General features: G+C 33.7%; 2 protein-coding genes across 4 annotated transcripts in view; one reads left to right on the plus strand and one right to left on the minus strand.

The window, feature by feature from the left end:
- LOC129000766 (uncharacterized) overlaps positions 1 to 27,557 on the minus strand; it is a 461,656-nt gene that overhangs the window by 194,108 nt on the left and 239,991 nt on the right. The window lies entirely within an intron of this gene.
- LOC129000506 (uncharacterized protein K02A2.6-like) lies at positions 21,761 to 22,555 on the plus strand. Its single transcript, XM_054427468.1, has one exon. It carries the CDS (start codon positions 21,761 to 21,763, stop codon positions 22,553 to 22,555), a length of 795 nt encoding a protein of 264 aa, XP_054283443.1.

Raw genomic sequence — 27,557 nt, forward strand, 5'->3', positions numbered from 1 at the left:
AAATAATAAAAAAATTACAAATTTAAACAAATTAAATTATAAATGTACTATAATATGATTATTATTATATAAAACGTCCAAATAAATTAAAAACTCTTAATATCTCTGCTAAAACCCCGGGCGTTTATAGATCGATTAATATCAACTGCTGCTTTTATATTGCGATTTCCTCCTGATCCTCTATTAAATAATAGTTACCTGCAGTAAAAATTTGATTTTAAAATAAAACAAATCTGTACTGTTATAACGTAACAAATACTGTGTACTGTGGTATCGATAACACAATTTCATAATATAGTACGGTATTGAAAACAATTCATAAATACTGGAAAAAAATATAAACTGGTATATTGACACAAACATAATGTTAACATAACCGGCAAAACCAGTCAAACGGTTAGATAAAATTTATTCCATCGTTTTAAGTAAAAATGTGTCAATCAACGAGACTTTTGACAAGTAAGGACTTCCAGCCGCAAAACGGTGGGAAATTTCGATCCACAGAGCCCACTACATCCCTGCATTTATCCAACGGTGTTGTCATATTGAGGGAAAAACACTAAATTCAGGGGCGTAATTTCGCAGAATAAAATTCAAATTCCGTAGCAACAGCAACACCTATTAGCCCAGTAACTTAAGTTAAAAATCATAGCCATTAAATACATGAAAGATGTAAAGCTGATTTTTTTATGGCGATAGTGTATGTGTATAGGAAAGGTGTTTTCTGAAAATCCCCAATATTTCCCCCCTTGCTTCCCCGTAAAACCCCTCCCCCAACACCATTTTGAAAGTGTAGTGTTTTACTAAATCACTTATATATTTTGAAGTAAACAAGCTATAAGCATTATTGTTTTTCTTTGAACTATCCGTTAAATTACTTTAATAAAACCTTACATGTAGCGTTATATTTGATTGGTTTCTATCTGTGATACTACAAAAATATAAATATCTTATATATTTAAAACATTTGGCTTTTTTCTGAGTTCGTTTGGATCTTCTACCCCACCGATTTTCATGATTGAGGTCTCGAATTGAAGGTATGCACGCACAGCCTTGCCATCAAGCATCGGCATATATTTATCTATACTGTAATACCACTCGGTGTATACGTAAACGATATTTGCTCCCCATGTATTTATTATGAGAGTTCAATTTGGTTTCTCTTTTCCGAGTTCGTTTGGCTCTTCTACCCGACCAATTGTCATGATTGAGGTCTCAAATTGAAGGTATGCACTCACAGATTTGCCATCAAGCATCGGCATATATTTATCTATAATCCCACTCGTTGTATACATAAACGATATTTGCTCCCCATGTATTTTTATTAGAAATCCATCCATGTAAATGGAAATTCCCTTAGTCTGCAGGATTGCTGCTGCGGGGGTATTTCAGGTATTAAGAGAGACTAAATTCCAACTTTATCTCTCTGTAGCTCGTAAACGTATATCAAAATTTACTAAAGAATAAAAAAGTCTCAGATTTTCATTTGCTATCCAAAAATACCATAAAATACAGGGTATTATCAAGAAAACCCTAAGTTGGGCCAACAGTGTCATTCGGAGACTTCTAATTGACTATAATGAAGGTTTACTAATCGAAAAATTTGTTCTGTTCATTAAATACAATTATAAATGCCTCAAATTCAATTTAACGTTTGTTTAATTATGAAATTAAACTGTCATAACCTAACCAAACTAATCAGACTTGCTGATAGTGAAAAATCGAATGAAGGTTTAATCGGATAAACATTTCTGTTCATAAAATAAAACTATAAATGGCTCAAATTCAATTTTATAATGTTTTAATTATAAAATTCAAATGCCATAACCTAATCTAACCAATAAACTTGCTGATAATGAAACAAATTCTAGACAAAAGGTTAGTGCTATCGGAAGGATTCGAACCCGGCCCACCCGTTTAGCAGCCCAGCCCTCTATCCACAATGCCTTTTTTTTTGTTAGGGAGGTGTAAAGCCACCGAAGCCGATGACGGTCATTTATATCGTTCCGGTATGGTGTTCCCTCAGCCAATCAGAAGCCTACAAATGACACTGTTGGCAAAATTAATCCTGAAATAAAAATTCAGCGTTTTGCTTAGTTTTTAACCTCTTTCAAAACAAGGGAATGTTCCCAGGTAAACAAAGGACTTGTAACATGTGTCCATAACAAGCCATCCTTAGTAGACTAACAATTAACAAAATACAGTACAAATAGACTATCATCAGTTGACACAACTCAGTTGAATCAAACAACTATTGAGCAAAGATTACACTGAAGATTTCACGATATGGGGGGAAATAGTCGTGATTTAATATTGATTATCTTGCTTAAATGCCACCCACTAAAACTAAATCCCTATGTACTGAAGCAATTTATTGTTAGCAAAGTTTAATTTACAGTATCTATGAAATAAATATTTTAAAACATTATACTTATTTGAAGTAAATTATAATTAAAAAGAATTTTCAATCAGCTGTTTTTAATTTACCAACTGTCAACATGACTTCCATCCAAAGATATTACTATGTAAACGAGTAATTTTAGCATTGATTTTAAGTAATGCAATTAATCATCGTATTTTGCTATAAAATATAGAGCGAGTGTTAATGAGTGTTTTGTGTTGGTGACGTTTGAGTGCAATTGCGTCAACTCAATGTTTTACTCGTATGGTGAAGAGTAGATTTTACAATTTGTATGCACTTTGCTTATATTTTACATAATATGGACAGCTGTAAAACACGAACGATAAGGAAACGTATACTTGCTTTGTGATAATTGCAGAGGAAACCCCTCTAAGGGTAAATAAAACTAGCACGTCAAGGACATTAAATCTGTGTTTTCATAAAAGTCTAGTGGTTTCAGGAGAATAGAACTACTCCAAAGAAACCTTTATTAAAACTTACATTGAAGGATTCAAATATTTACAGTTAAGGTAAAACAAACTGCATAACATTAGGCCCTTTAACTCTGCATTGTCTCCGGTAGATAATTTAATTGATGTTAATACAGCAAACAACCAAAGTAATGTCTATTGAAGCCAATTAACTTGTGACACCCACATAAAGGAGTATATCGGGTAGTACCTGAGTATAGAGAATAATTTGTATGGCTATTATTTAAAAATTACTGAAACTCTTAACTATACTCGCGTCAATGGTTATGAAAATGTAAACAAATCGATCGTAAACATAAGCTGGTAACAAATCATCTACACTACAGTAGTAAATTAGGAAATGGCAGAATAAAGGAAAAGGACATTTCCATGAATATTATTGAAAATTGCTTATATAATACATTTGGAGAGTATAATGTATTACTTACCAAATGAATAATTACGTCTGTTCAAAAACGTTAAGTGTTTTAACGATTTTGAGAGACGATGAATTACATACCATACAGTGGCTACAGTGAATTACCTTAAAGCTAACACGCATTGTAATTACGTGAACATTTTTTTTAATTTCCAATTTTTTTGCTCGCATCTACGACAGTGGCATTGTTGTAATGAAGTATGAAGTCAAACACTTTTGAGGGAAAGCTGTCCAAACCCATTATCGTTTTGTGGATGTGCCGGGGATTGAAACCGTCCCTCCCACACCGAAGTCCGAAACGCTAACTACTGTTAATACTGTTCGATGAAATGGCGACCATACATAGTAGGTATTTTAAGCCAAGTATGAATGGAGATGAGTGTATGATGAGTGGTGCGATCTTGTAGTCTTGTTAGTGACTGAGGCCGACATTCCTTAGACACAGCTGTTAATTAATAGCCCATACAGCTAACGGCAACTAAGGGACCTACAGTTTATAGTGGAATCCGAACCACATTTTTTCCTTGGTATATACGAATTGGTCTAATTATCAGGATAGTACTGCGGATAGTCGTAGTACTCACTCGTGCGGACGTTAATCCACACCAGGGAGTATCACATCCACAGTGCATGCCTATAAATATCCACAATTCGTGACCTCCTAGTAGCTGGATTACAGGACGACGCCACCCGTCCCATTCTAGGCTAGCAACACAACCAACTGTATGTTTTATACAGTAGGTCAATAACGGCATACTAGTTGACTTTCAAAGTCAAAGAAATAGATAGCTAGGGTACACAAACATATGGCTTAACACCAAAACTCACCTTTTTGGGCGATAAATAGTGATTTTGTAAGTTGATATGTATTGTGTATTTGTCAAAACGAAATCCGTTGAAATTTTGAAATGCTATAACGCATTATAATTACGTGAACAATCTTTAGATTTTTCCTTATTTTTGATTATAGGGCGTGAAACGGTATACTAAATGGTATTATACAATGGAATGTTAAAATAGTATAGAATGTTTTATTTTAGTGTAGAAGGCATAGATTGTAATACGTGTTACGTATATTTTAACGAGGGGCATTGTTAAAAGCATTTAATTTCATCCCTTGGTCTGTATATACAGTTTTCTCTTGTACTTTTGTTATTAACACATGTTATTAATCATTATTAATTTTTGTAAACAGTTTTCAATAATAATACACATTCTTTTGTTCACATCACAGTGTTTCTAATTTAATCTACATTTTTTCTATCAAATAATCATTTCAAGAACATCAGTTCACAACAAAACAAACAGGCATAAACGGTACAGTTGTGCAACGGTATGCAGGTCCAAACACATATAGATCGACACAGAAACTAATATTTTAGAATAAATAAAACTTTGAAAGTTGGCCTAAATCGGGAGCTCTACCAGGACAATGTACAAAATGTAGAAATTGGTCAAATATTGCCTAAAACGTCAAGACACACTTTTAATAGAATATAATAAATTTATAATCAAATATAGCTGAAAGGCATGGTTGTTATTATACATATAAATAGCAAAATAAAAAAGTACATAAATATAGGGTAGATGCCTGAGTTTTACACAACTTTTTTTGTAATAATAGGAATAGTTATAATGGGTGTATTACTTTTATTCTTAATTGGTAGATAAATTATTATAATGTTACTTAAAATTTATAAAATAACTTTGAAATCTCATTTAGTCACAAATAACCCACAATATTACGCCACATAAAGTGTGTTCTTCACACGGGGGTATTACAAAAAAATAATATACAAGTATATTTAAATTGCAATCAGCTTACTAGTAAATAACTCCTTAAGAATAGCAGTAGTATATTAGTTCTCCAGGTCCTTGAAATGTGTTTTCGCAAAATAGTTTTTTAAGTCCTCAAAAAGTAAAAAGTGCCGTGACAGGATACACGAGTCCTCAAAATGACGTTTTCATAACTTAAAATGTACCTTTTGAGGACCTGGCTCGGGGACTTCCAGGTCCCGAAAAGGTGGCACGGCGAGCAGTTACGCCAAATAGTATAAGTCCTCAAAAAGTAAAAATCGTCGTGACAGGATATACAGAGTCCTCAAAATGTCGTTTTTGTGACTGAAAATAGACCTTTTGAGGACCTGACTCGGGGACTTGCAGGTCCCGAAAAGGTGGCGTAGCGAGCAGTTAGGTGCTCGAAAGGTGTCATACTTAAATCTATATATATATATATATATATATATATATATTTATATATGTGTCCGTTAGCGCGATAACTCGAGCAAAATTGATCCGATTTTGATGAAATTTGGTACAAACGTGTAAACCTACATTTATTCGAACGAGTTCGCGAACCAGCATAATCGGACCATGGGATCAGGGGTTTGTGGGGGGTTTTATGGGGTAAAAATGGGTTTTTCTCATTTTTGACCCTAAAAACTTAAAATTTCTAAATTTCTCTCTAGACCATTTTGAAGAGCTTAAAAAAACAAATAATTTAGTATATTGAAGTGTTTTTGAATGTTCATTGACTACGGAGAAAATTTAAAAAATAGTAAATTTAAAATTCCCATGTTATTCTTATGGAGAATAAATAAACTGTTCTAGTTTGCTTGTTTATGGATATATTTTAATCAAATTTGGCAATTTGGTTTATTTTATACTAAGCTATCAATATTTAATTGAAAAAACACATCTCAACATCTTCCCCGTAGCAGCAAACCTAACTACTCACTAAAATTAATGTTATTTAAATAGGAAATAAATCTGAAAATTTATAGGGAATATTTTAGTAGAAATCAAGCCGGGTAAATGGAAATTCGCTTAGGATGCAGGTTTACTGCGACGGGGGTATTATGATTTGAAAATATTTGAGTACTCTCCTCTGTCCAAAATGGTAGCCACTATTACAATTACGAACCAATATTACCATTGATGTTCCATAACGTTTGACGGGCTACCATTTTTAATAAAGATAAATTGGAAACTCTGGTTTTCACCATTCATTAAGTTTTTGTAATCACATTAAAATGAGATGTCACTTGAAGGGGGTTTACGTTTAAATTTTTGAGTTTCCCCCAAAATCCCCCCTTTTTGGGGAATATTAAAAAATTTAAAAATCATAAAATAATACTCCCTGCTAAGATTGGACGACCACCCAAAAGGACATCTCTGTATATTAACTTAGAAAATATTAGAGAGGGGGGTATTGACTTTTTATTCACATAGATGCTTTAATTTGCTATTTATTTATTTATTCCAACAGCAAGATCACTAATTTACAATGTGGATTCAAGAAGCCTAAGTAGTAACAACATGCATTTTAACAGAAAACTTAACTAACTTAAATCTATGGCAGGAGCAGAGCAACATCGGTAACAGGAAATATAATCTTGCCTAGAAAAGCAACAATTTAACAATGAAGTTAAAAATAAATTATGAAAAAGCAATTAATAATGTTGTTTTGTGTTCTGATCTGAAAAATAGAATCATCTAGTTGCTATAATTGATTACCATTATATTTTCATATTGCATATAAACTTACAATGTAACTACTCGCTGTTAAATAATATTGACGGTGATGTAATCTTCTTTGTAACTAGCGCGGTTGGCACATCCGTGTCCAGTGCAGTATCCATGCATCGTGGTACAATTAAGACCTTAAGGTTCCATAAGTTGTACTGTATCCAAGAATCCATTTCAACATGGACTTGGTTTGTGCGTATTTTAACCAAATATGAGTGAAGGATGAGTGTAGGATGAGTGGCGAGATCTTGTAGTCTTGTCTCAGTTGGTAGTTAATGAGCCATATGGTGTCAGCAAGACAAGCATCTACAACTATTTTTTGTTCGGAAAGGGCTGTACTGACATCTCCCAACACTACTAAAGATGTCACAGGCTTAGGCGGACGTTGGTAAGGTGTCACTGGCTGAAAGCCATGAGATAGAAGGACACTTTTTGCTTTTGGGATGTACAGGGATTTTGGGATGCTTTTGCTGATCGTGGTACAGGAGCACTTGCATTGACACATTTCGGCTGGTGTTATGCACTCAATGCCACCCATGGCGTGAAGAGTACCATGTCCATAAAGTGTTTTAACGTTGTAATCCACGTTGTCGAAAACATAATGAACGTAAGCTCCGTCATCTAATGAAGGTGATACATTATCAGCTATCGAACTCTCATAATTGACGACAATCTTGTATGTCGAGCAAACTCCGAGCTACGATAGAATTCCAAAGACTAAGCATTGTGGGGTGCAAGAAATTGCAATAGGATTAAGGGCTTAAACAAGTACATTACGAAAAAAGAGAAAAAAACTTTTTTTTGTATATTTATATCAATTATTTTAGATGGGGACGCCACTATGTGCGTATTTTAACCAAATATGACTGAAGGATGAGTGTAGGATGAGTGGCAAGATCTTGTAGTCTTGTTAGTGACTAAGGCCGACATGTTCCTTAGACACAGATGTTAATTAGTAGCCCACGCAGCTAATGGCAACTAAGGGGCATACAGTTTATGGAATCCGAACTACATTATAGTACTGCGGATAGTCATAGTACTCACTAGTGCGGACGTTAATCCACACCAGGGAGCATCCCATCCACCTTGCATGCCTATAAATATCCACAATTTGTATAAAAAATGGGACATAACCGTATCTAAATCATTATTATAGATATTTTTAGGTTAATATCAATAAAACTAATGCTTAGAACATAATAAACTCTTTAATTATATATTACCCTCATACATGAGCCCAAAACGTTTAATTTGAGACATAAATAATGCCTTTCGGACTATTACTTCAAAAGATACAGCAAGAAATCTAAATTTCCAAGATGGCGGCAGTTTTTTCAAGATGGCGGCCGTTCCCCAACTGGGATTTCTTGGGACTTTGTGTGGGCCACTCAGGACATTGTTTTGAACATTTCCACCAATTTTCAGCCTGTTATCAATTTTGTCCGGGTCATAACCTAATTGCACTGGACTATAGGTCTAGTCTGAAGTAATGTGAAAAACGATTCCGGGCTCGTGTCTAGCGTCTTAGGGGAAAAAATTGCAAACCATTACAGTTTCATTTTATCCAACCTTCTCTAAAATTATTTAAAACACATTTTAGTCCGTCTTGTAAACAAATTGAAAAGTACAAGTTAAATTTAATTTCAATGCAGCTAACAACTAGGACAAAACAAAATTATGAAACAAAAATAAAAACAAAATAAAAGTGTTAAAAAACTTTATTGCATGAGCAAAACCGTAGGCTTCATTATAGTGTTTTAAAAACACCTTGCGTAAAAATACTAGGTTCCACTGAGATATTTGTCTTCTCCCTAATTTATTTCCTTATAAATTCGCCATTAGCACTTGATTTATAAGCAAGAAATTATTTTTCTTACATTAAAATTACCTTTAACAGATGCATTGTAACAAACACTCCAATTGGCAATATGTAGTCAAAAATTTATTAATATCATCTATCTATTACCGGTATGTATTATAAAATTAATCGATACTATAACAAAAGAAATTACTGTATATATAATAATAAATCCAGAGTCATGTCAAATTTAACAGGTATTAATCGAAGGATTGTCAGTAAATGGATAAATTTAGGGGTAAACCTACAACCCTAGGCCAGGGATGAGAAACGATGTGGTGGTGAACCACCTTCAAAGGCTTAGAAACTCCTCATGGAACGGGGGGGGGGGGGGGGGAAGTCGTGGGTAAACTTGTCTTAAAACATAGGAACTTGCCTCTATATTGTGTATAACGTGTGTTTGATATTTTTGTCATGTAAAATAACAGAGGGTAAACGCACTTAAACATTCGTTATAGTATTTGATCCTACAATAGGTTTCGCAGTCATACTTACTATGGATTAGTATATGTTTTTTCGACAACTTACTGAAAACATTACAAAGAAAATTTTATTATTTCGAAACCGGTTGTACAACTTACTATAGCAGTTAATTTAATTACATAAATTAAATAAAAGTAATAGTGTGGATGCAACTATTGTCTAACTGTGTGATGATAAACATTGAACGATTTTTGCCTTGTTTTCCATTCTCTACAGCAAAAAATCCCCAAAAACAAATAGAAGACAAATTTAAATTTAAATTCACATTAGAACAGCAATATTGTTAACTTATATTTAGATGGATAGGTGGTAAATAAATGAGTAAAATAGATTGTGAAATATTTGGAGTAAATCTAAGTAATTGTAATTTTAATCAGGATAACTCCTTATCTTCCAGTCTGGTGAGTTCAATCAGGTAAGGACAAGAGAATTCCCGCCAATTTCTGCCCAATTTCGTACCAAATGTCCGAAAACCAACAATAAATAAGACTTTCGGTCCGTTGAATTCTGCGCACCTTTCCCCACTACTGCGCGATTATCTATATTGACTTTCAACATTCTCAGTTATAATCCAACCAAAAACCAAACTAATAGAGGTATTAAAAACTTATTTACGAATTCAAATAATTAACACAACTAGTTTTGTTTAGTTTGGATATATTTTCAAATTAGTTTGGTCCTTTTCCTTATAGTTTACTTTCGAATAGAAATTTGCCCACTTGATGCAAACATTCAATTTAACATAATTTTAAAGGAGACCAGCATTTGATTTTCTAGCGTAAAAGTACACAGTGGACCTTTTTTCGTGACAGAAAAAAGGAGGGGGAAAGGACTTGAAATTAATTGTCAACAGTGGAAATGAATGGTTGGTTTACACATTTACGGACTCAATGTAAAATAAACAAAAATATAGTACTAATGTAAGGTTTAAAGATTTTTCATACCTTGACTTTCCTCTAGCAACCATTTACCCATTAGATATCCATCATCCCCAGTCTCACGTACGAGGGGAAACAGCGAGTGTCAACCCCAGAAATTGGAAGATTTGTACCAACATGAACCATGAAAATCCGTTCAATTATATTCTTATTTTATCAGCCCTGCTTTTAAACAATTACAATAAGCAAGTGTATTTTCTACAACCACTAATATCATTGTGGGACATTCACATAACAGTGAAAGTACATTACAGATGATGTACTGTAGATGTAAAGTACATAAGTTATAATGTAAAGACGACTGTATTGCTTCGAAACAAGTGAGTAGATACGACTCAAATGCTACTGTACATGAAGCTATATTTAGAGTTTTATCACAATAAAAGTACTTAGGCTGCGGCCACACGGGCGTTTTTTTTTCACGCACAAACGCAGCGTGAAAACACGCGAAAAATTGGAGTAGCATTGAAACAAACAGGGGCCCGCTGATGCGGGAATTACATTTAATTCTGCTCATATTTCTTGCGTTTTTTCACGCTGCGTTCTTGCCTGAAAAAACGCACGTGTGGCCGTAGCCTTAGAAAATATACTTCAATCACAATTATTATTGTGTAGTACACAATTGGCTATAAATTATACCCATGGTAATTACGGTGCCTAATTACCACCTTCAGTTAATTTTTCCTAGTATAATCTATAGCCAATGGTAGTATTAAGCAATACCACAATAGAAACCGAAAGAGTCACGATTGTTGTAAACAGTTGATTTATATCTACCCTCAAATTAATAAATTACATTTACTTCAGTTACATTGTAATTCCCTTGTAAAGGCATCTTTGAAACATGCATGTAGAAGAAGCTGTGGGATCAAAGCTAAGCAGGGCTGTAATTTAGGCCTAACAGACTGAGGAGGGGTGAGCCAAGATTCTGTGGCGAGCCTTCTTCAAAGGGTTGCAAACTGTTGTGTGGATAACGAGACTTGGGGGTGAAAGTAGGGGACTCAGACACAAGATACAAAGTAGAAAACATGTGTACAGGTCCACTGATTTGATATTGATGGGCATATGATGAGATTATTTTGTTAACAACTCAAATGGATGTAACATCTTTTCAATAGTGTGGAGTAAATATTATAGTGTAACTAAATACTCAAGTGCAGTAAACAATACAAATCGTATGTCCTTATGAAAACAATGAGTAGTAATTTAAGTAACTGGTTGACTTCACGTTGTTTTTTTATTCCGAATCACGTTAAAAAGATATTGTGAAAAGTTTAAAATACCTGGGGCTGCCTAGTGACACCTCTGCTCCTAGAATGGACTTCGCGTTTCGAGATAGAGGTCGCGTTAAACTTGAAGAATTTGACCATTGTTGATATGTTTTACTTTAAGTAAACCTCAAAGTACATAATTCAATTAATTAAACCATCTCAACAATGGTTCAATTCTTCAAGTTAGTGTGGCCTGATGATGATGTATCTACAACTAGTCCAGGCGCTAAACGGGTTGAGTATGCACTGAAAGTCTGACAAAATTTGACTTTTGATTATTGTTGGGGACATCTAGTAGTTGAACAAAATCGATGATGTCGCATTTCTAGGGTGGTCACAACTCGGGGGGGAGGGGGGGAAGTTGCGCGGGTCATCGGTTTACGTTTCCGCGTCTAACTCACAAACGGTTAATGATAGAAAGGTGAATTAAGCGTCTATCTACGCCTAAATATTTTGTCTTTTAAAAAGTTTATTACAACCTTTCTTCTATCTCTTATACTTTAGGCGCTAATCAACATGTATTGCAAAAATAAAATTTAAAATACTTAAAAATGAAATATCGGAAATATTGCGCTTGTTTAGGACATGTTAAAACTATTTATGGTTAGAAAAACTAACAAGTAGTACAACAACACCAAGTTTAAAGAAATCCGTGCAAAAACAACAGAGCTACGTTGATTTCAGTAAGAGTAAACGTGGAAAATTCGTAGTAGTACCGAGGCGCGCATGGACGGTACGTAGCCCACAGTCGATATAGGTTTGATGTTGTATGTAACTATGGGAAAGCTGAATTTTTCTATGCTGTTAGACCATGTTGAGATGAGCATTTTCCCAAAAGTCCCCACTCCTACCCCTTTGTGCTTTCCTCTACCCCCCCCCTTTTAGATAAATTTACAGTCTCTTAGAAATTAAGCTATAACTTTAAAACGGGTAAGGATAATAACGCAATCTTTTATTAATCATTGTGCGTTACGATAATCTACAAAAAGAATTATTAGATGAATAAATGATGAAGAAGAAGAAAATGTGTTCATTGTAATAAAACATCAATACAGTGTTTTTTATTTAAATGCTTAGAACAATAGTCAAAGACCGTCTGTTTTGTGTAAGACACACTGATTTTAAAATATTTTAAAACCGTTTAAAAAATACCATGAATCACATACAATAATTATTCATAAAATAAACTGATTTCCACTACAGAACATACACAAATAGCACTACATACTAATAAAGATCAGATAACAATTGAATGAATAATAAAATTTTAACTTTGTTATTTCTTATGGAATACGCTGTATTTTAGTATTCTTTTACAATTTAAAAGCTATTTTCTTATTCGTGACATTTTTTCTCTAAACCTACCCCATTTAGGAGTTACAGCGTGTTATATCTAAAAGAAAGGCTTGTGGTGTACATTCGGCATCCTGTAGCTCATAAACGAGTAAGTTGAGGGAGAAAGTGCAAAGAATAAATAAGTCACATATAAGTCCTCGTTCAAAAAAATATATAAAATACGTTAAAAAATACTGATTTTGTTGTTTTAAAAATGGCCACCATTTTCAAAAATGCTAGCTTACTTTGATATTGGAACAATTTATTTTATGGTTTTTTTTTAAATGTAGATGTGATTTGAAAACTTGTTTATTCTTTGTATTTCCGCTCTTAAACTTACGTTTATGAGCTGTGAGGATGCAGGATGTACTCACAAACCATTCTTTTTCGATGTAACTCCTAAACAAGTAGCTTTAGAGAAAAATGTCAAGAATAAAAAGGTTTAAAAGTTGTGCGTTTACATTCTAAAACAATCATAAAATACAGGGTATTCCATAGGACTAACAAAGTTGTCAGCCATATTGGAAAATGGCGAACATATTTTTAAATATTCGAAACCACAAAAAAAAAATCTTAAAATAAAGGGTAGTGTCCCATAAGAAGTTAACTCTATATCTCATAATAAAAAAGTTATCTATTGGTTTACTTTAGGTGAGACACCCTGTATAATAAAATGAGGCTCTGGCGTACAGCAGCAAATGCACGATATTCATTTATATGTATCCACTACAGTCTGTATATGTACTGAATGAGCTACATAACGTTAATATAATCTATATAAAGCGGCAAATTCAAATACAAAAACCATAATATACGTAATTTTTTTCATTGTTGCGGTGCACAAAAAAGCCTGAGTCCTTTAAAATCAATATACTGTACTATCTATAACTACTATATGCAAACAAACTGTTAATAACTATGTATCATTTAAAAATGTAAACTATGCACCCCAAATTTTGTATCAAACATTTTGTTGTGCGACCTCGTATAAAACATCTACAAAGAAAAGTTTCATAAATTAATCCGTAAACAATATTTTTTTATGTTTATGATATTTTTTAACTATGAATATTTAGGATACCATGGTAAACACCTTTTGTAGAATATCTTAACGCAAAATGATTAATAAAAGATTGCGTTATTATCCTTACCCGTTTTAAAATTATAGCTTAATTTCTAAGAGACTGTAAATTTATCTAAAAGGGGGGGGGTAGAGGAAAGCACAAAGGGGTAGGAGTGGGGACTTTTGGGAAAATGCTCATCTCAACATGGTCTAACAGCATAGAAAAATTCAGCTTTCCCATAGTTACATACAACACCAAACCTATATCGACTGTGGGCTACGTACCGTCCATGCGCGCCTCGGTACTACTACGAATTTTCCACGTTTACTCTTACTGAAATCAACGTAGCTCTGTTGTTTTTGCACGGATTTCTTTAAACTTGGTGTTGTTGTACTACTTGTTAGTTTTTCTAACCATAAATAGTTTTAACATGCCCTAAACAAGCGCAATATTTCCGATATTTCATTTTTAAGTATTCTTAAATTTTATTTTTTGCAATAAATGTTGATTAGCGCCTAAAGTATAAGAGATAGAAGAAAGGTTGTAATAACCTTTTTAAAAGACAATATATTTAGGCGTAGATAGACGCTTAATTCACCTTTCTATCATTAACCGTTTGTGAGTTAGACGCGGAAACGTAAACCGATGACCCGCGCAACTTCCCCCCCTCCCCCCCGAGTTGTGACCACCCTAGAAATGCGACATCATCGATTTTGTTCAAATACTAGATGTCCCCAACAATAGTCAAAAGTCAAATTTTGTCAGACTTTCAGTGCATACTCAACCCGTTTAGCGCCTGGACTAAACATCGAAATGCGCAGTCCATTAAGAGCAGAGGAATCACTAGGTGTTTAAACCCTTTTAAATACGTGATTGAGCTTGATTGTCAAAATAAAGAAATTATTTTTGCATTGGCAGTCCAGCTATGTAGAATGTTTTATGTCAAAGATTTATAAAAATGTATTTAAGGACTTATATCTTTAACAACAATTTACAAGAAGGGATTTATCAGTAGGACATCGCGCCTCTATTAAGATTGAAGAGTTAAATATAGGATTGAAGTTATTTACCAATTTAATCAGGTAATCGCCATCAGCCTGGGAGATTACCAATTTCAGCTATTAGGTCAACATCAGCTTCACTGACATACTGTATTTTAACGTTTACCGTTATAGAACTCACTCGTCGTACATTCAGCATATAGTGTTGAGCGTATTGAGACTAATCATTAAATATCAACGACATCCTCCGATGGATTTCTTATGCAACAATGTTACTTAATTGGTAGTAAAAAATCTACCAAGTTGGTAGGCTAACTAACCTAAAATAAAACTGACAAAGTTACACATCTTCTTTTGACAAACATTGTTAACATTGTTAAGTAGTTGTAAAATTGAAGAACAAACATTTTACAAATGACTGCATTTTGAATACACTTTTGCAACAATTGTTTTCTCAACATACTTAAGTACCTACAGGACTGACGACGATTGAAACTCATATAGTTTTTCATACTTGAAAAATTATCAATATTAACGTCGACAAATTAGGATTTAAATTTACAATTGTATATACTGCATTTCTGGCTCTACGAGCTAAATTAGAGTTGCTGCATAACATTTAGTGCCGCCGAGCTAAGCGAGTGTACATATTTATTCTCAACAATATAATCTCAAAACAACTAACTATCAGATTACAAGCTGTACTGGGTGAATTACAATGGATCTTCAACTCAGCAACCGTATCCATTTCCATCAGTAGAGAGGGCCTCTTTGGATACGGTTTGGATTGTATTTAATCCTGATTTCCAAATTTGATTTTCAGTAATGATAACCCCCCAAGCGTGGTTTAATCTATGCGTAGGAGCATCAAGGGAACACAAAGAAAACATATGATAATTAGGAAGCTTATAAGTTTATCTCGTATAATTTTAAATCGATCCCTTGAATGACTTGGGAACTTATGTGCATAGTATAATTTTCTGAATGAACAAGGTGTCAATTTAAATTTACAACTTGTTCGTGCAAATTCGTGCAACATACATAATTCATGTTTTACGCAACAGTAGTTGTAATGCTGAATTGTTATCTATGGTATAAGTCAAGTGTAAAGGGTTAAATAGTTGTAATAATCAATAAAATAAAATAAATAATTCATAAAAAATACTAATTCCCAGTATTAAACAACTAATGTATTACAATTTTAAAATTCAATTTTGTGTGCAAGATTTGAACATACATGATATTATTCTTTAGAGACATGACTAAATATGAACTAGGACTATTTCAGGTGTTTGGTATTTTATGGGTACTGTATTAAGTGAAAGAACTAATGTTTCTTATATTTTATAGGGAATAAATTTCCTAATAAAATTGCTTTTGGAAAGATTTCAACAAACGAATTAACTACATCGGCTACATTTTCATTTAGGCATCTCCATAACTTCCAGTCCGGCGAGTTTCAATCAGGCAAGGAGGAAGAGAACTCCTGCCAATTCCCGTCCAATTTCCCGCGAAAGTCCGAAGACTGACAATAAACAAGACTTCCGGTCCGTTGCATTCTGCGCGTCTTTCCCCTTCATTGCGCGATTATCTATATTGACTCTCAGGATACTTGTTACCGATCTGAAAATTGAAACGCGGAGCCAATTACCTTGCGAAAATCTAGCAGAAGTTTTCTTACAATTGGAACGAATTGCATGTAATTTACTGTACACATATTTATAGTTTGAGGTATTTAACACAATGTGACGTTGAATACGTTATAAAGTATATTTTGCATGACTGGTTTATTCATAGATTAAACATAGGTTAGTTTATGCTTAAAGGAAACGATCGTGTATCTTAACTTAACGGTATTTTTTAATGCGGTGATTATACCGTCTAATTTGGTTTGCGTGTTCAAAAAAATACGGATTGAAAAAACATTATTTGCATTACCCTAAAACATTAAAACACATACCCTATTACCCTATTTACCCTATATACCCTATTTTTATTTATTTATTTAAACACTTGAAAAATATACAGTAGGTCCCCAAAAAAAACTGTATTTCGTAGAGAAACACACTATGTTTGTACCATTTTACGACGAAACGATATGCTAAACTATCTCGCCACTTCTTGCGGTTTTCTAGTCTAACCGCTTGAGTTAAGTTTCGAGAAGTTATAAGATACCTCTTTCTTGTAATTATAGAGTAAACCAAAACCATAAATTTGTTAAAACCACCATTTTACCATGTTACATTTATTTCACTTTTTTGGAGTTCGTTTGGATAAAAGAAATAGTGAAAATTGATTTTATTATTAAAGGAAATTACTGTACTCCGTTTTGGGTACGGAAAGTGTTTTACAGGGACGTTAAAAATAATAGCATATAAATTGAGAAATTAAAATTCAAGAAAACCATATTAAGACGTCTCTAATTTCCATCAATATTCAGTCTTTTGTAAACTTATTACTGTTTAGAGACTTTTACAAATGAAACCCCTGTGCTTAATAGCTAGTTATAAATACAGCCATTCTCTAAATTAACATTGCACAATTTGTCAAACAAATATCTACTAAGGGACGGAGCTGCCCCAAGGGAAGACATCCCAGCAATTGCAGAGGCAAAATTTAATCACCAATAAATCCTCCTAAATTGTCAAATTAAAGCGATGTTGAATAACAGTTAGGTTTGTAAAATAAATTATCAACCTTTTATTCAAATCAGAAAAATCATGTTGACTCTGTAGCAATGGCAATGTACAAGGTTAATTTCAATTTTGATGTTAGAATCCGGATTACGTTGAATATTTAAATTGGTACAAATACTTGTTTCTAAGCAATCCAAATTGTTGCAAAGACGCAACTAGTTTCAACTTCGAGGTTGTATTTATGTTCGTGTTCGAGTTTGTGAGTAAGTACAATATGTGTATTGATGACCTACTGATGATGCGATTTTGACACCTGATGCATTTTTGAAGTTGAGGTTGCGTTTTTGCAACAACTTGGAATACTTAGAAGCAGGTATTTACACAAATTTATACAGAGTTAAGGTTCAATATCCGCTTAACGATAAAACAACAACTTATTCACCCTAGCAAAAAAACCCTACTAGTTTCAAATAATAGTTACCGAAAAAACAAGTGTTAAATAAAGTGTTGTTTAATATCAATTACTTAACTTTTAAAGTATATTGGTAGGAAAGGGTCTTTTTGCTCATGTGTTTAGAAGTGTTAAATAGCGAGGTAAGATTTTTCTTGTTAATACATACAACCGAAAAAAAAACCTTAAAAAGGAGAACTAACAGAAACGTCTGTAAATAGAGTGCCGTATTAAAAATATAAAAATCGTAAATAGTTCAAAATATAATGACAACATTCATCAAAAGCAATTTTTTTTAGACAGGAAAATGAAATATTTTTTTTACATATAGTAAAAAGATAGGAAAAAGATTTAAAAATATCTTTGAAAATATCCAAAACAGATTTCCAGTATCGCAGTATCGTGGCAGGAGTCCGCTCGGCCAAGCAGAATACTGTGACGTGAGGGTAATTAATGGTGATTACCTGGGGGAGGGGGTTAATTGAGGGGGTGAAAGGGAAATTGGGATTGAAGGGAATCTTACATTGTGATCCCTGAGTTTAGAGACATAACGTCGATCAGCATGACAAAATCAGGGATAGTAACAAAACGCATTGATAATCTTACAAATTGTAAATATGAAGATTTCAAAAATTCCTTACCTAATAATTTTGTAACCCCACAATAATAAAGAATATAGTCTTTGTTTAAATAGAAAAATTAACACAAAATACTTCATAGACCTCAATCAATTATGGATTTTCCACTTGATATAAATCAATAACGCGGTGGGATTAAATTTTGGTATTACCGTAAATGGGATTTACCCGGATGACAGTTTCCCAATACTGTTGTATTTCAATACATGGTAAAAGCATACCAATGTTCACGGCACACATGCTAATATTATTTGGTTGTTTGGCCGAAGCCTGATGGCAAAGTTGAGTTGTATGTAACTCTTCATCAAGTTTCAGACATTTTGTATACTTCTGATAACTGAGTTTAAAGTCTATGTATTTTAACTATCTCCTTCAATTGAAAACCATGAAATTAGTATATATTTTATTCCGGTGTTATTATATGAAGTTCCAAATTCTTTTTCATACACTAACAACACGTGGAGGGAAATAAATCTTCAACAAAAATACAATTTCAAATGGAAGTGTTTTCACCCTAGAAGGAGATGGACGGGGAGGAAAATTTGGGGAAGAGGGATTTAAAGATTTGCGGCGCGAACGAATAGAACTAAAACAAACTCTCAAAGATACGTTTGGGGAAAACATTTCTTGGGAGTTATATAAATGAAGCGCAGTCGACAATGAATGTAAATAAACGCTTAATTGAGGAATTCAACGTGATGTGTCTTTTCTAACATACTGTATGTAAAAATACCATATGTTATATTTAATAAGTTAACTTTGTTTTTGTTTACAATCATTGTTATTTTAGGATTCAATTCAGAATACACCTATTTTATTTTACACATCTTTTATTTAATATGTAACAGTTTGGCGACGAGGAAAACCAGTTTTTAATTTTTTTTTTTTTACATTCTATTTATTACAATTTATTTTTTAATATGAGTGACCTAAGTAACACTGAAAGTTTGACTGATTTAAAGAAGATTAGAGTAGTAGTGAAGGGTCAGTTGTCTAAGGCTGAAAGATGGCTAGCAAACCTACAAAACATGTCAAAAGAAGTAATCAAAACCAGGATAACAACAATTGAAGATTATTGGGAAAGATTTAATTCTGTACAACAATTAATAGAACAGAAATTCATTGTACCGAAACTGACAATACTATAGACTATTATAACGAAGAGAAACAAGAGGTTTTTAAGATACACAACCAGAGTGCCGGTAATGACAAGTTTATGGTCGAGATACTTATTGAAGGTAAACCTGTGCGGATGGAGTTAGATACTGGAGCAGCAATAAGTATTCTACCATACTCTACCTTCAAAAGTCTCAATAAAAAGATTTTCCACACAAACATAGAACTAAGGACATACTCAAGCGAAATAATCAAACCCCGGGGTGTCGTCTTTGTAGAATGCACTTACAATGATCAGGTGTTTGTTGGGAAACTCTACATAGTGAACCAAAACTTCGATGCAATTTTCGGAAGAGAATGGATTAGAGAGGTCAAACTGGATTGGGCAGACCTTAAAACAGTTAGTAACAATACTACATCTACTGCACTCGAAGATCTTTTGGATGAATTCAAGGAATTATTTGAACCAGGAGTAGGACTCATACCTCACAAAAAAGCACACTTACAGCTTGTTGAAGGGGCAAGACCTATTTTTGTGAAGGCTCGTCCAGTCCCATATGCACTAACTGAAGAAGTAGAACTCGAGTTGAATCGTCTGGAAGAAGCTGGAATTATTTCCAAAACAGACAAGTCCGATTGGGGTACTCCAATTGTACCTGTAGTAAAGCCTAATGGTAACATACGAATATGCGCTGATTACAAGGTTACAGTAAATAAACAAATCAAAGAAGAACATCATCCAATACCTCGGATCGAAGACTTTTTTGCTCAAATGAATGGAGGACAGTTGTTCTGTACTTTGGATTTAAGTAACGCTTATCTCCACTTGGAAATGGATGCTGAGAGTGCAGAAATTCAAACTTTGAGCACTCATAAAGGACAATACATAGTTAACAGACTGATGTTTGGTGTAAAAGTTGCTCCAGGGGTTTGGCAAAAGGTGATGGACGGAATCCTTCAAGATCTTCAAGGTGTTCAGTGCTTCTTCGACGATATAATAATTCAAGGAACGTCATCAAAAGAACTACTAGAAAGACTAAAGCAAGTGTTTGAGCGTTTAAGGAGCCAAAATTTGAAGTTAAACCGTGACAAATGCAAATTTTTTCAAAAGAAAATTGAATACTTAGGACATGTTATTGATGCCACTGGAATCCACAAAAGTAAGGATAAAATCACAGCAATTACAAATGCACGAAGGCCTCAAAACATACAGGAACTCCGATCTTTCCTAGGGCTTGTTAATTACTACAACCGGTTTGTGAAGAATTTGTCCACTGTTTTAAATCCTTTACATAGACTACTAAAAAAAGGGCAGTCATTCATATGGGACAGTAAGTGTGAAGAAGGTTTTCAAAACATCAAGAAAAGAATAACAAGTGACACAGTTCTTTGTCACTTTAACCCAGACCTGCCATTGATCCTTGCAACTGACGCTTCACCAGTGGAACTTGGAGCAGTGATATCACATCGTTTCCCAGATGGAAGTGAAAAGCCTATAGTTTTTGCTTCAAGATCATTGACCAATGCTGAAAAACATTACAGCCAAATCGATAAAGAAGCCACAGGTATATACTGGGGGTTGAAGAAATTTTTTTCTTATTGCTACGGACGTCATTTCACACTCATCACGGACCATAAACCATTAGTGTCAATCTTCAATCCCAACAAGAGCCTACCCTCAATGTCAGCTACGCGACTATTCAACTACTCCCATTTTTTATCAGGATTTAACTACACAATTGAATTCAAGAGAACTGGTGACCATGGCAATGCAGATTTCCTCTCAAGATTTCCTGTGGAAGATTCAAAATTTACAAGTATTGACCAGTTTGGACATTTTCAAACAAACCAATTGAACACCATAACTATCAATCCCAAAGAACTAGCCGAAGAAACTAAGAAGGACGCATATCTAAAACAAATTCTAGAGGCTCTTGAGGAGGGTCAATCATTAGAGCCATTGGGATTTCACGATAATGAAGTTACATTACATGAAGGATGCCTCTTCAAAGGGTGGAAAGTAATCATCCCAAATTCCCTCAAGAAAAGAATTCTCAATGAACTACACTACGGGCACATTGGTATAGTAAAAACCAAAGCTTTGGCAAGAAGTTACTGCTTTTGGAGAGGAATGGATAAAGACATTGAAAATATGATTGCTGTTTGCAAGCCTTGTCGTGAGAAACAAAATTCTCCAACGAAAGAGATCAACCATCCTTGGGAACCAGCAACTCAGCCATGGGAGAGAATACAGATAGATTTCATGGGCCCAACAAATGGACAACAATTTTTCATTGTTGTTGATGCCTTCTCCAAATGGGTAGAGGTAATACCCACAAAAACAGCAACTACCGATTGGACTATTAAGGAGTTGAAGAAACTTTTTAGTACTTTTGGTCTTCCAAGCCTCCTAATTTCAGACAATGGACGAAGTTTCACTTCTCTTACTTTTCAAGAGTTTCTTAAGTCATGTGGAACTCAACACAAAACGACTGCTCCCTTCCACCCATCATCTAATGGACAAGCTGAACGCTTTGTACAAACAGTGAAGAAGATGTTGAAGTCGATATTAGATGAACCAGGAACACTTGACAGTAAAATTCACAAGGCGTTAATTCAACTCCGTCAAGTACCAAACTCAACAGGAAACTCGGCATACTATCTCATGTTCAACAGACAAGTAAGAACATACCTCAGTGTTATGATACCTTCTAGAATCGAGGACTCAAAAGACAAACCTAAAGGTATAACACGCATATTTAAGGTGGGAGACCGTGTTCAAGTGAGAAACTATTACAAGGGTCAGACAAAATGGAGTTTCGGAAAAGTTACATCAAGAGATGGAAATCTACATTACAACGTTGAACTGGAGAACGGAGTAACATGCAGACGACATGTAGATCAAATGCTGCGGTCAAGACTTTAAAGGGGGAAAATTGATGTGTCTTTTCTAACATACTGTATGTAAAAATACCATATGTTATATTTAATAAGTTAACTTTGTTTTTGTTTACAATCATTGTTATTTTAGGATTCAATTCAGAATACACCTATTTTATTTTACACATCTTTTATTTAATATGTAACACAACGATTTTAGGTTTACTAGTAAACACTCATGTGTAAATATTTTACCACAGACGCAGAACACCTTGTGTGAAAATGCAACAACTGATGTGAGATTGACTTTAAATCAAGTATCGTTAAGCATTCGCCATTATTCACCTCGAAAGAATGAAATTGTAAACCAAATCCTTACTGAAAGTAAACTTAAGTTTGTCAAAATTTATTACTATAGGAAGATAACAATTTAGATCTAAGATAGAATCTTCTGCAGTGATTAAATTTGAAAGTTCTACAGATACTAGATTTAATAATGCAAAATAAAGTAGTATTGGGGATTAAAAGTTGAAAACAAATCTGCATACATCGAAATAAATCTCATACAGTATCGAATAGTTAATCATCCAACAGTTTATTACTTACTTTTCAAGTTCATATTTCATTTTACCAGAGGGACAAATATTTGCTGTGCGATGCAAGCCTAGAATCCCACGAGAGTAACAGCCACTCTGTCACTGGATAGGATTAAATTTCATGAATAAATATGTTTTATTTCCAACGAACATTTACACAAACCTGTTCCCTCTAATTTATAAATACCTCCTTTTAAGTGATTTAACTGTAGAAAATAGAACTAAACTAAAACTATTGTCAAAATCTTTAAAATGCCATAGTGGTTAATTGATTTGTACTAAACTTAGTAATTAAACTCTATAAGAGTTTCGTAGACTGAAAATTCCCAATATCCTGCACCCCCTGTCGGGGAGTACGTGGCACCATTGTATAATTAATGGTGATTGCCCCAGGGTGTGAAGTTAGAGGAAGTGAATGGGGCAACGGCGTATACCTAATTGTTGGAAAATATTGCTGAGTCAAACCATTTTCTCCAGATTGCAAGAAAGTTTATGTATACAGTGATTCCATTTGAGTTATCATTTAATTGTTGATTGCCAAAACGAACATATATTATTTTTAAGCTGAATTTTTGTGAAGGGAGAAGGGAGTTAAAAGCCTTGCGTAGTGTTGATACTATCTAAGACCGGCTATTTCCCCAGCCACGGAAATTTATCAAAAGAGCAATAATCAAAGAAATAATTATTTATTGGAATTATCTTTGAAAATAAAACAAAACCGTCTACCACAATTTCTTCACCAAAATACAAACGCAAAGTTTAACTAACCAGTAAAACTTACCAAAGATCAAACTATTATGTACAACTGTACCTGGTTCACCGAATGATAGGAGTTGCTCATACCTGAAAAACAAACGACACATTAACAATCAATCTAATCAGTGACAATATACCACATAGAGTACAGCAAATCTTTCGAGTCTTGTTATTTAATTTGTTTTGTTATTGTTGTTGTTGTTTTGATATTTTGTTTTAGGTATATTTTTACTTACTAGCGAAGTTTTTGTATAGACTATTATATAGATAAGATTAAACAAAAACACTCACAACCAACCAATACATAGTCGTAGTGTAACAGAATGCCAATGAAAATATAAAATAGCAAATATTATTAATACAATACAAATCATAATTCTAATTGAATTACTACTGATACGTCGTTTGCTAAGTACTTGGAATGGAATATATGACAAAGTTACTGAAAGCAAACCGTATTAGATGATTTAATATACTTCACGACAAAAGAATCCGATCCAGAGAAGAAGATTCCTGGATATCTGCTAAATTTACGTCAATTATCTAGAAGCAGACTCTTGGTTCGTTGCGTTCTTTACGCCTGTATTGTTCGTTATCAGATCAAGTTGTTCGGTTAACCTGCGACAACGCTGCACAACGCACTAACATTTACCATTGAGCATGGTTTTGATATATAAACATTATGCCAATTCATGTATTCAAAGTATATAAATACCAACAAAAGCTACAGGGGAGCAAAGGCGTTCTAGTGGCCTTCGGTCTCTGAGGTTCCGGGTTCAAATCCCGTCAAATCACAAATGTATTTCATCATTGACAATTCTGCAACCCCCCAAGTCTAGTTACATGAAAAACGAACGCGGGCTAAAGCATAGCGTCCTAGAACATATAAAACGTATGCTACTTTTATGGTCGTGCAAAGTATTGTTCGAAGAACAATTAAATGAAGCCAAGGTACAATTAACTAGCTAAGTAGGGTCTAGGTGTAACAATACAGCCCTGTAGTAGAGGTAAGTACTGTAGCAAGACAAGGAGACAAATGGCCCTTAGACTAGAGAGTAGTTGGATGAATGGAGAGCTGAACAGACAAATGCATGTTGTGATGAATAGTGTGTCATATCACAGAGTTGTATGTGAAGGGTAACCATTGAACAAGCTACTACATAATGCTGTATCTGACGAGAAATCTCTGCCATAAAGAGCTACTTCTTCTGAACAACCTTTATCAACGGTAACTATCTTGAATAAACGTCCTTGTAAGACTGTTTTTCTTAGCGTCGTCTAAACAGAGACTTTGAAACAAAATACAGTTTGTGTTATTGAACGGAGTCAAATAATAAAATTTTTAAAGGTTTACATATTTATAACGTATCTGAAATATATTTCAACACTTTTCTTAATGTTTTGTAGTGTTGGGGTTAAATTAAATAAAGTGTAACATTTTCTATTATAAAAAAAAAAAAATTAAATACAAAATGTATATTTCGGGAGCAATTTCGGGATGGATTGCTTATTTTTTACCCAACTTTTCTTTTGATTGCTAACACGTTTTTTTTACTCAAAATTAAACATCACAAATAAACATATATAAACACAACTATTTAAGCCAGTGAATAGTGCTACTAAATGGTAGGCAACTACGGACAAGATTAGTTTAGTTAATAAAGTCAAAATGAAATAAAAATCATCAATAATTAAGTGAGGCTAATTTTATGGTGCATGCTACAAAGATTTACTGCTAACGACCTCATAGCTTTAATTAGTTCTTAAATAACATAAATTAGTCTAATTTTTTTTAACAAAGATAAACGCTCAAATCAACTTGAACAAACAGTTCCAAAGGTCAGTTATATCACACCACACAACGGTTGTTCCCTAAAACAACATAACCGCGCTAACTAGTTGTATCGTTAGTTGTTTGGCTGCATAATGAAACTGTTTACACCGTTGAAACAACAGTTTAGACTGTTTATGCTTTGTTTTATTCAATCGTTGTTAAACAGAGTTTAGCGTTGTTTGGGAACACTTTTACTACCCAAACAATGTTTGGACAAATCGTTTAATCTTGTGTGAATTTGAAGTATGCAACAGAGCAAATCTAAGTGATTACTTAAAATATCTATATCGTACCTAATTTGACAAGATAAAAATTGTATTATCATCTTATGAATACAAAATAATCTCGATAGTTAACCATCTGCTAATTCATAATAACTTAAGGAAAGAGACGTTATTTGAAATAACGTAATGATTGAATATATAAAATCATTGATTAACTATATTCTTTTATAGGTGAAAGAAAGTATAATCAAGTTTTGGTAGCCTTTGATCATGCTGTAAACTTTCAGATTTTACATTAAATAGTTCAGCTGATTCATTGTACACGACATACAGTTTCATGCGAGTTTAACTTCTTTCTGGCTGAAAATAGATTAATTGCACAAAAAACTGTCATTTCCCATTATATCTAAGCTTTATGAAATATATTTTTAGCTTGAAATTAATCAAGGTCAACACATTTTTTGGAATTATTTTTCATAAATTGAGGTATTAGTTTTAAAAATTATCTAATCGCGAAAATCCAATACAAAAACAAAGCGAAATCACTTTCAATCTCCATCGGAATCAACAATTAGCACTCCTAGGGTTAGAGTGAGACAGAGGATCAACATACATCTCCTCACACCCACTTGAGCCGGAGCAATCTACCCTTCACTTGAACCTACCATTACCTACCCACTGTACAGTGAAACACACATTGTAATGTACACTGATATTATACCCACATAACTAAAACTCAGAATAAAGTGATGTGCCCTAACATTATACATTGAAAACTGAAACATATTAAGACACAGCTTGCATACACGGATATTATACCCTAGCAACTGAAACACAGAATGAAGTGATGTGCCCTAAAAATACACTGCAAGCACGACATGATATACCCACACAACTAAAACACAGAATCAAGTGATGTGCCCTAACATTATACATTGAAAACTGAAACATATCAAGACACAGCTTTCATACACTGATATGCAGTTGAAACACAAAATTAAGTGATGTGCCCTAACATTTGACACTGAAACTTAAACACAGCACGGTATAATTAACATAAATTGGTATGATACACTCAAAACCGAAAAACAATTGTCAGACACATTTAAGTGAAACACATACATAAACTGTCAATATACATACTCTAATATAACACATAGTACACGAACTGTAAGATATTAAGCATTTGAAATGGATACACAAATAATACACGTAGTGAGGTACAAATCATGTAGAATTTACTAGACAAAATGTTAAGAGGTCAAAAACTTGAATAAACGACGTTCCTATGCATAGGAGTTAAAACTCTTGCAGGAGTGTTATAGTTTTAGTATTGTGAAAAGTACCCACAATAACAAACATGCAGACTGAGGAGTAATTAAACACCTAAAACCACAAGCGTCTGTGATAATGTGACTTTTATTTGGTTTATTAATTCATTTAAGTTATCAATGTAAATTATTATCTTTTGTAAACTATTTTTCCATTGTATTAGTCGGGAAACCTTGAAACTAATTCCTGTAAACACAATGTTCATTACACTCAACTTAAGACCCGAAAGAATTTCTGTACTAAAACACGTTTATGGTAATTATTTAATCAGATTGACACACTCTCCCATTAGTGTGACTTGACAGT

Source organism: Macrosteles quadrilineatus, unplaced genomic scaffold (genome assembly GCF_028750875.1).
Source record: "Macrosteles quadrilineatus isolate MER2022 unplaced genomic scaffold, UCM_ALF_1.0 Scaffold_8__2_contigs__length_117827958, whole genome shotgun sequence".
Classification (NCBI taxonomy): domain Eukaryota; kingdom Metazoa; phylum Arthropoda; class Insecta; order Hemiptera; family Cicadellidae; genus Macrosteles; species Macrosteles quadrilineatus.